The sequence below is a fragment of the Argopecten irradians genome, chromosome 9, assembly GCF_041381155.1.
Source record: "Argopecten irradians isolate NY chromosome 9, Ai_NY, whole genome shotgun sequence".
Lineage (NCBI taxonomy): Eukaryota > Metazoa > Mollusca > Bivalvia > Pectinida > Pectinidae > Argopecten > Argopecten irradians.
Genome location: NC_091142.1, coordinates 39,673,595 through 39,689,873, shown reverse-complemented (window position 1 = coordinate 39,689,873; position 16,279 = coordinate 39,673,595). Strand labels below are relative to the sequence as shown.

The following is a 16,279-nucleotide window of genomic DNA, read 5'->3' as shown; positions in this document are numbered from 1 at the left end:
GGTGGTAGAAGTGAGATGGCAGTTGAGACGAGATGGTGGTAGAAGTGAGATGGCAGTTGAGACGAGATGGTGGTAGAAGTGAGATGGAGGTTGAGACGAGATGGTGGTAGAAGTGAGATGGCAGTTGAGAAGAGATGGTGGTAGAAGTGAGATGGCAGTTGAGACGAGATGGTGGTAGAAGTGAGATGGCAGTTGAGACGAGATGGTGGTAGAAGTGAGATGGAGGTTGAGACGAGATGGTGGTAGAAGTGAGATGGAAGTTGAGACGAGATGGTGGTAGAAGTGAGATGGCAGTTGAGAAGAGATGGTGGTAGAAGTGAGATGGCAGTTGAGACGAGATGGTGGTAGAAGTGAGATGGCAGTTGAGACGAGATGGTGGTAGAAGTGAGATGGCAGTTGAGAAGAGATGGTGGTAGAAGTGAGATGGAGGTTGAGACGAGATGGTGGTAGAAGTGAGATGGAGGTTGAGACGAGATGGTGGTAGAAGTGAGATGGCAGTTGAGAAGAGATGGTGGTAGAAGTGAGATGACAGTTGAGAAGAGATGGTGGTAGAAGTGAGATGGCAGTTGAGACGTGATGAGGGTAGAAGTGAGATGGCAGTTGAGACGAGATGGTGGTAGAAGTGAGATGGAGGTTGAGACGAGATGGTGGTAGAAGTGAGATGGCAGTTGAGACGAGATGGTGGTAGAAGTGAGATGGCGGTTGAGACGAGATGGTGGTAGAAGTGAGATGGCAGTTGAGACGAGATGGTGGTAGAAGTGAGATGGCAGTTGAGACGAGATGGTGGTAGAAGTGAGATGGCAGGACGAGATGGTGGTAGAAGTGAGATGGCAGTTGAGACGAGATGGTGGTAGAAGTGAGATGGCAGTTGAGACGAGATGGTGGTAGAAGTGAGATGGCAGTTGAGACGAGATGGTGGTAGAAGTGAGATGGCAGTTGAGACGAGATGGTGGTAGAAGTGAGATGGCAGTTGAGACGAGATGGTGGTAGAAGTGAGATGGCAGTTGAGACGAGATGGTGGTAGAAGTGAGATGGCAGTTGAGACGAGATGGTGGTAGAAGTGAGATGGCAGTTGAGACGAGATGGTGGTAGAAGTGAGATGGAGGTTGAGAAGAGATGGTGGTAGAAGTGAGATGGCAGTTGAGACGAGATGGTGGTAGAAGTGAGATGGCAGTTGAGAAGAGATGGTGGTAGAAGTGAGATGGCAGTTGAGACGAGATGGTGGTAGAAGTGAGATGGCAGTTGAGACGAGATGGTGGTAGAAGTGAGATGGCAGTTGAGACGAGATGGTGGTAGAGTAGAAGTGAGATGGAGGTTGAGACGAGATGAGTGGTAGAAGTGAGATGATTGAGAGAGATGGTGGTAGAAGTGAGATGGAGTTGAGACGAGATGTGGTAGAAGTGAGATGGCAGTTGAGAAGAGATGGTGGTAGAAGTGAGATGGCAGTTGAGACGAGAGATGGTGGTAGAAGTGAGATGGGGTTGAGACGATGGTGGTAGAAGTGAGATGCAGTTGAGACGAGATGGTGGTAGAAGTGAGATGGAGTTGAGACGAGATGGTGGTAGAAGTGAGATGAGGTTGAGAAGAGATGGTGGTAGAAGTGAGATGGCAGTTGAGACGAGATGGTGGTAGAAGTGAGATGGCAGTTGAGACGAGATGGTGGTTGTGGTAGAAGTGAGATGAGACAGTTGAGAAGAGATGGTGGTAGAAGTGAGATGGCAGTTGAGAAGAGATGGTGGTAGAAGTGAGATGACAGTTGAGAAGAGATGGTGGTAGAAGTGAGATGGCAGTTGAGACGAGATGGTGGTAGAAGTGAGATGGCAGTTGAGACGAGATGGTGGTAGAAGTGAGATGGCAGTTGAGACGAGATGGTGGTAGAAGTGAGATGGCAGTTGAGAAGAGAAGTGAGATGGCAGTTGAGAAGAGATGGTGGTAGAAGTGAGATGGCAGTTGAGACGAGATGATGGTAGAAGTGAGATGGCAGTTGAGACGAGATGGTGGTAGAAGTGAGATGGCAGTTGAGAAGAGATGGTGGTAGAAGTGAGATGACAGTTGAGAAGAGATGGTGGTAGAAGTGAGATGGAGTTGAGACGAGATGGTGGTAGAAGTGAGAGATGGCAGTTGAGACGAGATGGTGGTAGAAGTGAGATGATGGACAGTTAGAAGAGATGGTGGTAGATGGGTAGAGAGATGACAGTTGAGAAGAGATGGTGGTAGAAGTGAGATGGAGGTTGAGACGAGATGGTGGTAGAAGTGAGATGGAAGTTGAGAAGAGATGGTGGTAGAAGTGAGATGACAGTTGAGAAGAGATGGTGGTAGAAGTGAGATGGCAGATTGAGACGAGATGGTGGTAGAAGTGAGATGGCAGTGAGAAGAGATGGTGGTAGAAGTGAGATGACAGTTGAGAAGAGATGGTGGTAGAAGTGAGATGGCAGTTGAGACGAGATGGTGGTAGAAGTGAGATGGCAGATGAGACGAGATGGTGGTAGAAGTGAGATGGCAGTTGAGAAGAGATGGTGGTAGAAGTGAGATGACAGTTGAGAAGAGATGGTGGTAGAAGTGAGATGGCAGTTGAGACGAGATGGTGGTAGAAGTGAGATGGCAGTTGAGACGAGATGGTGGTAGAAGTGAGATGACAGTTGAGAAGAGATGGTGGTAGAAGTGAGATGGCGGTTGAGACGAGATGGTGGTAGAAGTGAGATGGCAGTTGAGACGAGATGGTGGTAGAAGTGAGATGGCAGTTGAGACGAGATGGTGGTAGAAGTGAGATGGCAGTTGAGACGAGATGGTGGTAGAAGTGAGATGGAGGTTGAGACGAGATGGTGGTAGAAGTGAGATGGAGGTTGAGAAGAGATGGTGGTAGAAGTGAGATGACAGTTGAGAAGAGATGGTGGTAGAAGTGAGATGGCAGTTGAGAAGAGATGGTGGTAGAAGTGAGATGGCAGTTGAGACGAGATGGTGGTAGAAGTGAGATGGCAGTTGAGACGAGATGGTGGTAGAAGTGAGATGGCAGTTGAGAAGAGATGGTGGTAGAAGTGAGATGACAGTTGAGAAGAGATGGTGGTAGAAGTGAGATGGCAGTTGAGACGAGATGGTGGTAGAAGTGAGATGGCAGTTGAGAAGAGATGGTGGTAGAAGTGAGATGACAGTTGAGAAGAGATGGTGGTAGAAGTGAGATGGCAGTTGAGACGAGATGGTGGTAGAAGTGAGGAGTGGCGTTGAGACGAGATGGTGGTAGAAGTGAGAGTTGAGACGAGATGGTGGTAGAAGTTCGATGGAGGTTGAGACGAGATGGTGGTAGAAGTGAGACGGAGGTTGAGAAGAGATGGTGGTAGATGTGAGATGGCAGTTGAGACCCGATGTGGTAGAAGTGCGATGGCAGTTGAGACGAGGTGGTGGTAGATGTGAGATGATAGTTGAGACGAGATGACGGTAGAAGTGAGATGTCAGTGGAAACGAGATGGTGGTAGAAGTGAGATGGCGTTTGAGAAAAGATGGTGGTAGAAGTGAGATGGCAGTTGAGAAGAGATGGTGGTAGAAGTGAGATGGCAGTTGAGAAGAGATGGTGGTAGAAGTGAGATGGCAGTTGAGAGGAGATGGTGGTAGAAGTGAGATGGCGGTTGAGAAGAAATGGTGGTAGAAGTGAGATGGCGGTTGAGAGGAGATGACTAAATAGAGTTGGTGGTCATATACGAGACGTTAGTTGGGATGAGAGGAGAGAAATAGGTAGAGAGCATGCTGGTGTATATATATAAGAATTATATTTGAAAAAAAAATGAGTAAAATCCAAAAGTCAAATGGTAAATACTTGCTTAAAACGTAGTTTATGTATTTAAGCCTGAGCCTGAATGAATAAGTTCAGATACAGTTGTAATAAGCAAATATCTGAGCACAAAAAATAATCTATGACTATTTAAATGTCAGTTGAAGTGAATTTTCAGGTACATGCAGAAACCTTTTAATGAATATTATTAATCTATTTTACACTTTTCACATTATCAATCAAAAGCCAATGCCTAGAGATGATATTGATTCTCAATAACTCTATAAAAACGACACATTAATTTGCAAACGTACAAACTATTTTTTTCCATAATAACGCTAGGATTTTTATATATTTCCAGTTGCTTTAGTATTAGTAAATACAAGGGTCCCCACATAAATAATAATGCTCTTTATGTCCCTATTTCTGTTTGATCGCCCAATATTCGCAGTGCTTTGGAACAAAACAATATCGTTCTTTCATACCTAGTTAATGTAATAAAGTGTGTTACTTTATTACCAAATAACTGTTTTATATGTCGATAGATTTTAAGTACACGCATAACCAAAGTATTTATTAGGGATGTCAATTCGTATTTATTAAAAAGTATTTATTAGGGATGTCAATAACAGTATTTCCAAACTTTCGACGGCATGTTTATAGATTTACTCTAGATCTGAACGATGGCTTCGATCTGCACTGACTATGAAAACACGTTACCTTTGGTCAAACCCCGAGGGTGTGTACTTTTTACCTGTCCCGACCTGGCCTTTATTTTATACATGTAACTTACCTGCGAAATATTCAATCACTATCGATCGATATCCAGTCGATTGTTGAGGGGCTACATGAGGGGTCGATCGTACATTGTATATCAAATATGCATTTTTTCGAATAGCGTTTTCATATTCGAATAACAACATACAACAACGAATATTCGAATATTCGTTGACATCCCAGGTATATAAATAAGAGCTCAATCTGAGAAAAGATGCAGAAACCCTTAATCTGATCAATCTGACAATAGACGCAGAAACCCTCGATCTGACAATAGACGCAGAAACCCTCGATCTGACAATAGACGCAGAAACCCTCGATCTGACAATAGACGCAGAAACCCTCGATCTGACAATAGACGCAGAAACCCTCGATCTGACAATAGACGCAGAAACCCTCGATCTGACAATAGACGCAGAAACCCTCGATCTGACAATAGACGCTGAAACCCTCGATCTGACAATAGACGCAGAAACCCTCGATCTGACAACAGACGCACAAACCCTCAATCTGACAATAGAAAGTAATGTAAAGTTTTCGCTTTCTTCAAACTCGAAATTCTTTGGATTAAAAGGCGAAGAAACATGGCACTAAAGGAAACAATATCTTGTGTATACAAGCAGGTGCATTAACATTTATTTCTGGTATTAGTCAAGATAATAATTTTGTCGAAGTAAAATCTTTGCAAATTTCACAAGAATGTGACATATCTAACACATGTAAATACTTTTATAAGATTATAAACTTAGATGAATATAGATACCTTTATATTCACACGTCCGGTGTGTAAATATAACTATTTGTACCTTTGACATTGATCGTATCCCGTACGGAGATAGGAATTCATCTTCGTTCAATAGATGTGTTAGCACCCTTTTGAGCTGTTCCTTCTTTACTACCGATAAAAGAATGGCCTCTTCTCTGCCCTCTTGACAGAAAAAAGAAACCTGAAATGAAAAAGTTTTACTATTACACAAGAATAATTCGCTATATCTTTTTCCTATAGTTTGTATATCAGAAAAAGTTTTTTTGTTTATTCTCTTCAGAATTCACCTTCTCAATTTTGAAAAGTCAACGCTAATGTTTGAACCTGTTTAAAAGTTGGCCTATTCTTGTTGGAAGAAATGGGCGCCTTTTGGTTATAAAAGTGAATATTTCTGAAAAACGTAAATATTTAAGATATCTCAAGGAATAAATGAATAATAAAATTCCTCCATCTAAAACAAAGACATACGCGTCTCGTCAGATCCTTCCTGTGCTTCAGAAACCATTTCGTTCGCTTGTAAAACTCTTTGTGTATTTTGATATCAGAGAACCTCAGCACCAAAGTTGAGAAAAGGGGGACAACTCCCACCATTGACATTATTTTCAATGGGTACGAAGAATTATTTCGTTTCACGTGATCGTAGTAAAAGCCATCTTCCTCATTCCAAAGACCTTTAATATAGATGTACAATTATTACAATACAACTTTATAAAAACCGATCTCCTCTCCTTGCAAAATGTCATCAGTTTTAAGAAAGTTTTATAGTAATATAAAAATAAATTGTTATCACAACCAACCTGTCTTTTCTAAATCAAAGCCATGGTGAGCACAAAAATTATTTCTGAACTTTTGAGAGAAAAGTTAAAATGGGTCTTTTCGGTATAAAGAGATATTCAAACCATGTGTTAAGTTGTGTGCTAACTAGTCGAACTCTCACAATAGTAAAGTAAGGATATTTATCAGCCCAAAATCGAACTTAGTCTGGAGTACAGTGAAGGACACTTCACTCACCAATATGTCCTTGGTCATTGATGGCGTCTATGATAGCAATGAAATGCTCAAAGAACTTGCTGGCCATGTCCTCGTAGGTGGGATCACGTTTGGCGAGAATGAGACTGATTTCCAACATGATGGAACAGAAGAAGGACATCCATGCAGTGCCGTCGGCCTGTACAAGATTACCACCTGTCGGGAAGGGCTTGGAGCGGTCAAATACGCCAATGTTATCTAGGCCCAGGAAACCGCCAGAGAAAATGTTTTTACCCTCCGGGTCTTTACGATTAACCCACCTGTGTAAGAGAGAAACAGGTAAATTGAACAAAGATAGAACGTTAGCATGTTACTGGATATTTATTTAATACTCTTGGAAGGTTTGAAGTTATCATTTATATTTGTAGAATGCTTGTATCAAAATTAGATATAGTATGTAAATCATATTTCTTTCCCTTTTCCTTTTCAAATTGATAGCTTCCACACCTCTTGCCCCCTTATATTCAAAGATATTTTCATTCAATTTTAAATCCAGGAAACTTCATCTCCGCGAAAATGTTTTGAAACGGAAATCGCGAAATTTCTTAGCCGCGAAAGAAAGTTGATTTACAGTAAACTGATGGAAGGAATCGAGACTTAGGAAGCTAATTGTGAAGTTTTGATAAGTAATGTACAGTTGTAAAAAATAATTTCTAAATGTATCAAAATCGATAAATCAAGATGGTCTTAAATCAAGGTGATTTTAAATGTATAAGAAAGAATACAGCCAAGACCTTACGAATATCTGGATTTGAAGTCTTGGAGTTTGCTCTGTGACCAAATCTTACATCTGACTACTGGAAATCATAGGCCACAAAATTGACAGAAATTGAAATATCTAACAACTAGTATTGGTCAGGACGACCAAAAATTACCATGTAAAGTTGAGCATTAGTTTGTGAAAACATCTAGCAAGGAAAACCAAGTCCCTTTTGCCTTTTAACCCAGAAGCTTTATATATCTTCAGAGCTGCATATGCTTGTACGGGAGGGTTGACGTCTTTTAAGCAGAACTCATAGGCAGGTATCTGTAAAACGAATATCCGAATATGACGTCAATAATGTTGACAGGGTAACCTCAACCACATTGCTCCATATTGTGGCCTTCTGGTCTACTTTAAACAATGTTAAAGCATAGACAGGCCCCCCCCCCCCCCCCAAAAAAAAAAAAAAGAAGAAGTAAAAAAAGATGAGTTTAAAATGTAAAAAAAAGTATCTTCCTATGAAATACATGTATATAGTCTAGATATATGTCAGAGCTCTGCAGAGAATAGATGCCAGAGCTCTGCAGAACTACCTCGCATTGTGCAGATTGTCTGCGAAGCTCTAGCATCTATATAGACTATAGATTCCATAGGAAAATAGTTTATGGTTGAATACCTTACATTAGAGACCTACGATTTGCTTTTCTTTTATTGGACAAAAGACAAATGACAAAACAGCATGCGTGAAAAGTGATACTTCTGTTAAAGCGTAATTTTCGGTGTATTTAGTGTTATATTCTAATGATAAGCTATGTACTAACACACTTTCAATAATGGCTCCTGTGTGATAATTTCTATATTAATACTGTATACTATTGTATTCACGCGAATACTACATTTCGCGTCTTCATTAATTATAAAATAGTCGCGAATACACCATAAATGGCTGATCAGTTTATCTATGTTATGTAACTACGTTTTGTACAATAATTGGCGAAACATTGAAGTTTGAGCTCTTCGCGAAATTACACAAAAAATTGTATCTCGTGAAAACGAAGTGATCTACAGTATTCCGTTACCTGGCCATTCGGGTGCATATACCACTCCCTCAACAAGAGCAGGATTTGTTCCTTGGCGAAATGGACATCAATGTTAGCCATGGGAATCATGTGGAAGGCTAGATCCCAAGAGGCGTACTGCAAGTAACGAGATATCTCATTAAGTGATCACAAATTGAATGTTTTCTAATTATCTTTGTAGAATGGTACGAGACACACAACCACCAATTCAATTTCTCAGAAAACAGTAGTCGACTAATCTTTATTGATTAAGTAAGACCCAGTTCAAAATCTTATTCTGAGGTAAAAATAGCTCTATAGCTTCTGATAATTTCTTAATATCAACCATTATACATATTTGCACAGTTACACTATTTTGTTCTTTCTTTTATTTTTTGGTTGATTACCTACCCATGGATACTCCCATTTATCAGGCATTGAAATGACATCACGATTAAAAAGGTGTTTCCAATCGGAGTTACGCCCCTTAAGTCGTCTGGATGGCGGTCGGGGCTGCGTACTATCTCCCGCCAACCAGTTTTTGATAACGTAGTAATAAAATTGTTTGCTCCATAACAGACCAGCGTAGGCTTGTCTTATGATGTCCTTATCAGTCGGACGTCGGTTAGGGATCAGCTATAAAATGTAATAAAGTGAATATAGTAACACAACTCTGCGGAGAAAACCACTACTTAGAGAAAATGATGTCTGAAAAACAAAGAAGATCGTGTACGTACGTTCTAAGAGTGACCAGTCTATCGTCAGTTATATTGTACTGATTTCGAAGTCAATAACAACAAAGACAGATTTTGTTCAGCTTCTTTCATAATTATTATGATATAGGTATTTATACTTCGACTGCATTTCCCTTACCTCTCTTTTACATGTATCAACCAACCAATATATATATATACATATCATGTCTTTGGAATCCGGAACACCAAGGCCAATACATTCACAGTCAGGTTTACTTTTGTTTTTGTGGTTACAGACAATTATATTTCTTATTGACACTAAATCACTTCTGGTTCGATCAAAAACGAATGAGAAACAGCCTCTTTATTTCGTCTGGTTGGTTTAATGTTTACCATTCAGAGTAGTTGTAGATGTGTCATTTTAAGGAGATGGAGGAAAGCCGGAGAAAACCCTGTTTACTACAGATGTAAGTAAATGTAGAGAGAGCTGTAAAATGCTATTTATTAAGGATTAACTTGAATAGATTATTTATGTTATGGAGATAAAACATAAAAGTCAGAGTCTACTTTGAATACACCAACTAAGATTTTTGTGTTATAATTCCTTAACATAAACAATCTATTGAAATGAATCCTTATAATTCAAATCATTAAAAATAATCTCTTCAATATTTGAAATTCATTTTGGGACTCTTTTGTCTATGAAATCATTACACCGTCATCTCAGCCAATCAGAAGCGACGTTACAAGCAGCGACGCCATAAGTTCCTTGATAGACTGACAAAGCAAAATTTTTAGCCAATGAAAATGCTCGTAACAAGAAAAATTGAATTATTAGTTAATATCATCTAATGGATGTATACCTGGCTATAAAACGCATCGGCCTCCGCCCGTCTTTGACTCAACATCAAATCAAATTCAGACTGTGAGAAACAGTGTGATGGAGCCTCGGTTTCAAGATACAGCCTCACTCTAATCACAGTTTCTTCGCCGCCTTCCAGGTGTAGCTTGTAATGGGCGGCACACTTAGTTCCTTCTTTGGCTGGATTTACCTTGTCCTTCTGACCTTATTTTCAAAAAAAAATCTAAATATATAAATAATTAATGGTAAGTATATATTCAAAACAAAGCATAACTCTTAAACCATACGTTATCTTTTCTCAATAAAATATTTTGAAAAATGAAAAAAAAAAAAAAAAAAAAACGAAAAAGAAAGTTCTATTTTTATCTATCTAAAACGCAATAACTTTAACTGGTTTATTCAAAAGTATCTCACCTCATGGCTTAAAACATTTGTTAATTCATCTGAGCATAAGTAGTAAAAAGACATGTATGAACTTTTCTTCAACATGCAATATGATATCTTACCGTGTATGACATAGTTGTGAAACGCGTCCTTCACGTACTTGGTCTGGTTAGGACACCCGTACAGGTGCTCGAAGTTAGTATCGTTTTCTGTGAATAACAACTCGGGACAACTCCCGTTCTTATCTAGGTCCACCTCAAAGTATAAAACTCCTGTTAAACAGAGAAAATTTGATTTATATTGGCACATTTTTGTTTTATTTTTTGGCAGAAGTGGGTCGCGACATAAAACCGTTTCTAGAAATATCAGTTTCTATTTTGACTTTGCAATAATTATTCCCAGCAATGGAATGAATGCTTAACCCGTTGTGTCAATTTACGACACAAATCTGAGTTTCCGGCTTGTTGTCATTAAACATATTAGACACATTTCAAAAAGAAATACAAACAAAGACCCTATGAAGATTTCGATATAATAAATACCAGATAAGGATCGTGGTTAAATTGATATCAAGCTAAACCATGTATATTTGATTTCTTGGTTTTCTGATTTCTTCGGTTGAGGTGTCACTTACCTGGAGTAACATGGGATGTTATATCTGATATACTCCTACTCCTACCAGACGGATGTTTACTTTTTGGAGTTCCTATAAAAACAATCCCATAGACAATGTTAAAGACAGAAAAATCGTGGAACTCAAATGTCGCAACTCTTTGGTGTGGTCTGTGTTTGAATCATCAAAGAAGCCAAAGCGTCCCGACAAAGTCATTGGCTAACTATTTTACAATATGTGACGCCCACTTGTGGACAAGAACCTAACGAAAATAATTATCATTATCAAGGCATAAATCTCAGAGTGTTTATACGTGTGGTTGTAAAATAAATTAAGGATCCTATCAATAATCTGCCCCAAGAAGAAATCAGGAAATATCGCTGTGAAAAAAATGTGATGTGTATATGTCCAGTAGAACCATACTCAAATGACTCTAAATCGCTAAATTGAATCGCCTCGAAAAAAAACCAGTTAGAAATGAAAAACGCGAAATTGAATCGCAGAGAAAATATGTTGGTCTGCAGTAGAACACAAGGTAATAGATACTAGTATTATATTTGGATGTATGCGTATTCAAAAGTGTTGAAAGTCATGTTAAAGATGTTCCACAGCCGACAAAGCATAAACGATACCCATCATTTGAACAAAAAAAAAGATAAATAAATGGTGTTTATGTGTCTAATTAGCACAATAATGCATATAAAACAATTAATTTTGCTTTTGGTACATGCACAATCAGCACTTAACTCCATCTAGGGCAGTTTGCCATGGAATTTTTTTCAGAACGCAAAATATACTAAATGTTTTTTCATCTTGAAGTAAAATAAGAAACTCAAACTGTTTAACGGTGTAACGGTGCAAAGTAAGTAACTTTTGTAACTGAAGAAAAACATTAATTCGTTTATTCCTGTTTTCGATAGAAGAAAAATGCCTTTCGTCAGCGGTGGAGGATCTCTTATTTACTGTAACATTATGTAACGTTACCCTAACTGTGTGTTTGAGTTTCAGCAAAGTATCACTATCGAGTTACGATACGATCGAATAGTCATTGTTGTGATTGTGCAGCTTAAAATATAATGAAAAATGAGGGGCTTCTCACAACACATCATACAATCATCAAGTAATATGGATTATTTCTCATGTCGACAGAACATTAACGCAATCGTGAACAGACGTTCTTAATCAGATTAGACTACTCAAGGTATATATATCTTCCAAACTTACCCAACGATGGATGTCGACAAACAACTTTTCCTTCGGCCGTCTGATTCAGCGTGGGTTTGGTGTCTTCATAACACTTCAAATGTGTGCAAACAAGTGCCTTACACTATAATTCAGTCTATAATCATATGTATTTCATAGTAAAATAGAATAGACATTGTCTTAATAATATGACTCTGAATTTTCTGGATATAAGAAATGAACACCAGAAAGCTGGTAACACTATCCGAGAAAAATACATATCTCAATTTTAGTTCCATTTCGGCATCCGAAAAAAATCTAAATGCCGTTTTAAATCAAGACCCTTTTCATATTATTATTTTTTGGCTTCATTTACGATGGAAAATTAAAAAAGATTACATTGTATATAAACTGTCAACAAGTACATCAACATTGACTTTATAATGAAAAACAGCTTGAATGCAGAGTTTGTTCTGCCCAATTTGGTTCTTATAACATTTAATTCATGTACAGTTTACGTAGACAAAAGAAACATAGTAATCAAACAATAAATATCTGTTATTCCATATGGACTTGATCTTTATTTTTTAAGTTGCATCTTTAAGTTTAAGCAAAGTTATAGCTTTATCGTTACAAAATACAAACAAAATCAGGTTACTGTTTGATTTTAGGTTATGAATATAAGAATTCTCACGTAGCATTCTTCTCCCCAGGACCAGACGTTCCTGAACCAGAGCGTGGGCAGCACGTGCACTGTGGCAGGTTTGGGACCTCTATTGGTAATTACGTAGCGTCCTAGTATGTTGTTCGGACTAGCCTTACAGTACTCAGCAAACACGTCGAAGTACTCATTGTTATCGAGCACACCTTAAAAAAACATAAAAATTACATTCATACATTCATATGTGTTAACGTTTTGTTTTGGGTATTAAAAAGGTTAGTATGATTAATGCCAAACGTTCCAGGACAGTGATCGTCTTCTACAGATAGTGTTCGCGTTATTGATAAACCACAATCTGTTTCATAGAAAACTCATACATATGTATGATAGGTATATATATATAATGGTTTTGCATCAGGTAGAGGACCAGCGAACAGGTAACTCAATTTGTAGAGCACTCTAGGCTAGTGTTCGGAAGGACTCGGGTTCGAGTCCCTGTCTACTACAGTTGGTACATGTCCCCATTTCTTTTTAAGCATTAGTTGTATGCTTAACAGGGAATACCCGAATCTGAGTTTTGCATTGAGCCTTAGGTGCGAAGACTTTAAACTTTGGGAGGGAAGACTGCAGTGGTTCTGGATAGGGTCGATCATGGGCGACCAAACAATTCGTTTGATACAGCACTCCGGCTAGTGTTCGGAAGGTTCTGGGTTCGAATCCCGGTCTGGCCGTGCATTTTCCCGCTCCTACTACATATCAACACTTTTGTCTAATATACATGTCTAATATACAACCGATGGGGAATTTTTATTCCAATTTTAGGTGTAATGAAATACCTACCAGTATCTAATAATTCCAGTTCCGGCTCCTTAACCGACCTTGACCTATTGTCATTCACCAGCTGTGAATACGGGTAGGCAGTCTGAGGGTACTTATATAGGGCGGACATATAGGAGTGTGTAGGGGTATTATCTATATAGTAGTACAGTTCCTTCACGTCCTCTCCATGGTTACCCTAGCAACAGAAAACAATAGATTTAAAAAAGCTCCACAGTAATGAAAACAAAAGGTCACAGGGTTTGTCGACATTAGGTCCATAATAGTAGAAATAAGTAATGATAACATACATGTTTAACATTTATTATTTTCCAGGAGAGGTTCAGTTTCCTTTTCTCAGGTAAAACTAATTTTAACACTAAAACCAAGCAACGCAACAGTGAATCATCTTTTCTAATGACTATCTATAAATTGCTTGTCAACATCATCAAGGCATCACTTTATCTCAATACCCATAGTATGTTCTCAAGTGCACGACATGCACATGTACCTGGGTCAGGTTTCACGAACATCGAACTCATTAATTAACTTTCACTTTTCCAAAAGAAATCATTACAAAATCATTTAAAGTTAAAGTACATCTATATTTTTTTCAATTAAAAGTTATGGAATGTTCGTGGAACTGAACGCTGGGCTCATATATATGCAAACAATGCTATTATATATAATTCAATATCTCAATAAATGCGTGTATGATATTTGATGACTGTTTCTGGTTAGAGCAAAACGGCAGGATTTTGAAGATATTGTTACATATTCTACGGTAGATACAAAAGCCAAAAAAAAAAAAAAAAAAAAAAATGACAGAATGTTGGCACAACTCAATTTGTTCAGTGACATTTGGTAATGTGTTCCGCGCTTGAAGTTCAAGTGATCATTACAGTCTAGAACTACAAATTCAAAATATTTTCCAAATGTCAAGTGTTTATGTCTCGGTGATAACCCTAGTTATTTGACATTTGTCTGCCACATCAAATCATGAAAAGCTTGGGTAAATTCAATGACACATATTGTTTGTTGTGCAACAAAAACGTTATCATGGATGCGCCAGATATCCAGAATGCATCTTTCTAGTACACTAAGCATACTAGACTGTCTTACCTCGTGCCGTGTCAGGCCAGACTGTCTTACCTCGTGCCGTGTCAGGCCAGACTGTCTTATCTCTTGCCGTGTCAGGCCAGACTGTCTTACTTCGTGCCCATTCAGACCAGACTGTCTTACCTCATGCCCATTCAGACCAAACAGGCGTTCCTTGAGGATAGCGTCTTTAGTGTTCCACAACGCAAGGGACAGACAGAGCCGACACTTCCTGTCACATATGCCCAGGAGACCGTCTTCGCCCCACCGATACGCACGAGATCTCGCCTGGTCATGTGGAAAGTGGTTCCAACTGCAAGATAGATAGGAACTTGTTAGCATACGACAAATAAGTTTTATAACTGGTTGGGTTGGTTCCAAATTACTTATCAACAGTAAGACTGACAGTTAGCCAGGGTATATACCAACAATTAATGAAATTAGTTCTGTTCAATTGCAGCACAGTAATGCGTTTTAGGCTTGCAAAATATCACTGGTTAAAGCCATTACATGAACCTTAAGCATTAGTTGTATGCTTAACAGGGAATACCCGAATCTGAGTTTTGCATTGAGCCTTAGGTGCGAAGACTTTAAACTTTGGGAGGGAAGACTGCAGTGGTTCTGGATAGGGTCGATCATGGGCGACCAAACAATTCGTTTGATACAGCACTCCGGCTAGTGTTCGGAAGGTTCTGGGTTCGAATCCCGGTCTGGCCGTGCATTTTCCCGCTCCTACTACATATCAACACTTTTGAACATGTCTAATATACAACCAATGGGGAATTTTTATTCCAATATTTAGGTGTAATGAAATACCTACCAGTATCTAATAATTCCAGTTCCGGCTCCTTAACCGACCTTGACCTATTGTCATTCACCAGCTGTAAATACGGGTAGGCAGTCTGAGGGTACTTATATAGGGCGGACATATAGGAGTGTGTAGGGGTATTATCTATATAGTAGTACAGTTCCTTCACGTCCTCTCCATGGTTACCCTAGCAACAGAAAACAATAGATTTAAAAAAGCTCCACAGTAATGAAAACAAAAGGTCACAGGGTTTGTCGACATTAGGTCCATAATAGTAGAAATAAGTAATGATAACATACATGTTTAACATTTATTATTTTCCAGGAGAGATTCAGTTTCCTTTTCTCAGGTAAAGCTAATTTTAACACTAAAACCAAGCAACGCAACAGTGAATCATCTTTTCTAATGACTATCTATAAATTGCTTGTCAACATCATCAAGGCATCACTTTATCTCAATACCCATAGTATGTTCTCAAGTGCACGACATGCACATGTACCTGGGTCAGGTTTCACGAACATCGAACTCATTAATTAACTTTCACTTTTCCAAAAGAAATCATTACAAAATCATTTAAAGTTAAAGTACATCTATATTTTTTTCAATTAAAAGTTATGGAATGTTCGTGGAACTGAACGCTGGGCTCATATATATATGCAAACAATGCTATTATATATAATTCAATATCTCAATAAATGCGTGTATGATATTTGATGACTGTTTCTGGTTAGAGCAAAAGGGCAGGATTTTGAAGATATTGTTACATATTCTACGGTAGATACAAAAGCCAAAAAAAAAAAAAAAAAAAAAAATGACAGAATGTTGGCACAACTCAATTTGTTCAGTGACATTTGGTAATGTGTTCCGCGCTTGAAGTTCAAGTGATCATTACAGTCTAGAACTACAAATTCAAAATATTTTCCAAATGTCAAGTGTTTATGTCTCGGTGATAACCCTAGTTATTTGACATTTGTCTGCCACATCAAATCATGAAAAGCTTGGGTAAATTCAATGACACATATAGTTTGTTGTGCAACAAAAACGTTATCATGGATGCGCCAGAT

At 38.6% G+C, this 16,279-nt stretch overlaps 1 protein-coding gene across 1 annotated transcript in view; it reads right to left on the bottom strand.

The window, feature by feature from the left end:
* Positions 1-16,279, bottom strand: part of LOC138332309 (uncharacterized) — a 29,984-nt gene that overhangs the window by 9,389 nt on the left and 4,316 nt on the right. Inside the window, exons 3-14 of the mRNA XM_069280349.1 lie at positions 13,334-13,508; positions 12,527-12,699; positions 11,875-11,947; positions 10,672-10,743; positions 10,160-10,309; positions 9,655-9,857; positions 8,508-8,732; positions 8,118-8,234; positions 7,211-7,362; positions 6,318-6,595; positions 5,775-5,977; positions 5,347-5,487 (exon numbers count right to left, since the gene is read on the bottom strand). Coding sequence (XP_069136450.1) covers positions 5,347-5,487; positions 5,775-5,977; positions 6,318-6,595; positions 7,211-7,362; positions 8,118-8,234; positions 8,508-8,732; positions 9,655-9,857; positions 10,160-10,309; positions 10,672-10,743; positions 11,875-11,947; positions 12,527-12,699; positions 13,334-13,508 — 1,962 coding nt within the window. The remainder of the gene's footprint in view (positions 1-5,346; positions 5,488-5,774; positions 5,978-6,317; positions 6,596-7,210; positions 7,363-8,117; positions 8,235-8,507; positions 8,733-9,654; positions 9,858-10,159; positions 10,310-10,671; positions 10,744-11,874; positions 11,948-12,526; positions 12,700-13,333; positions 13,509-16,279) is intronic.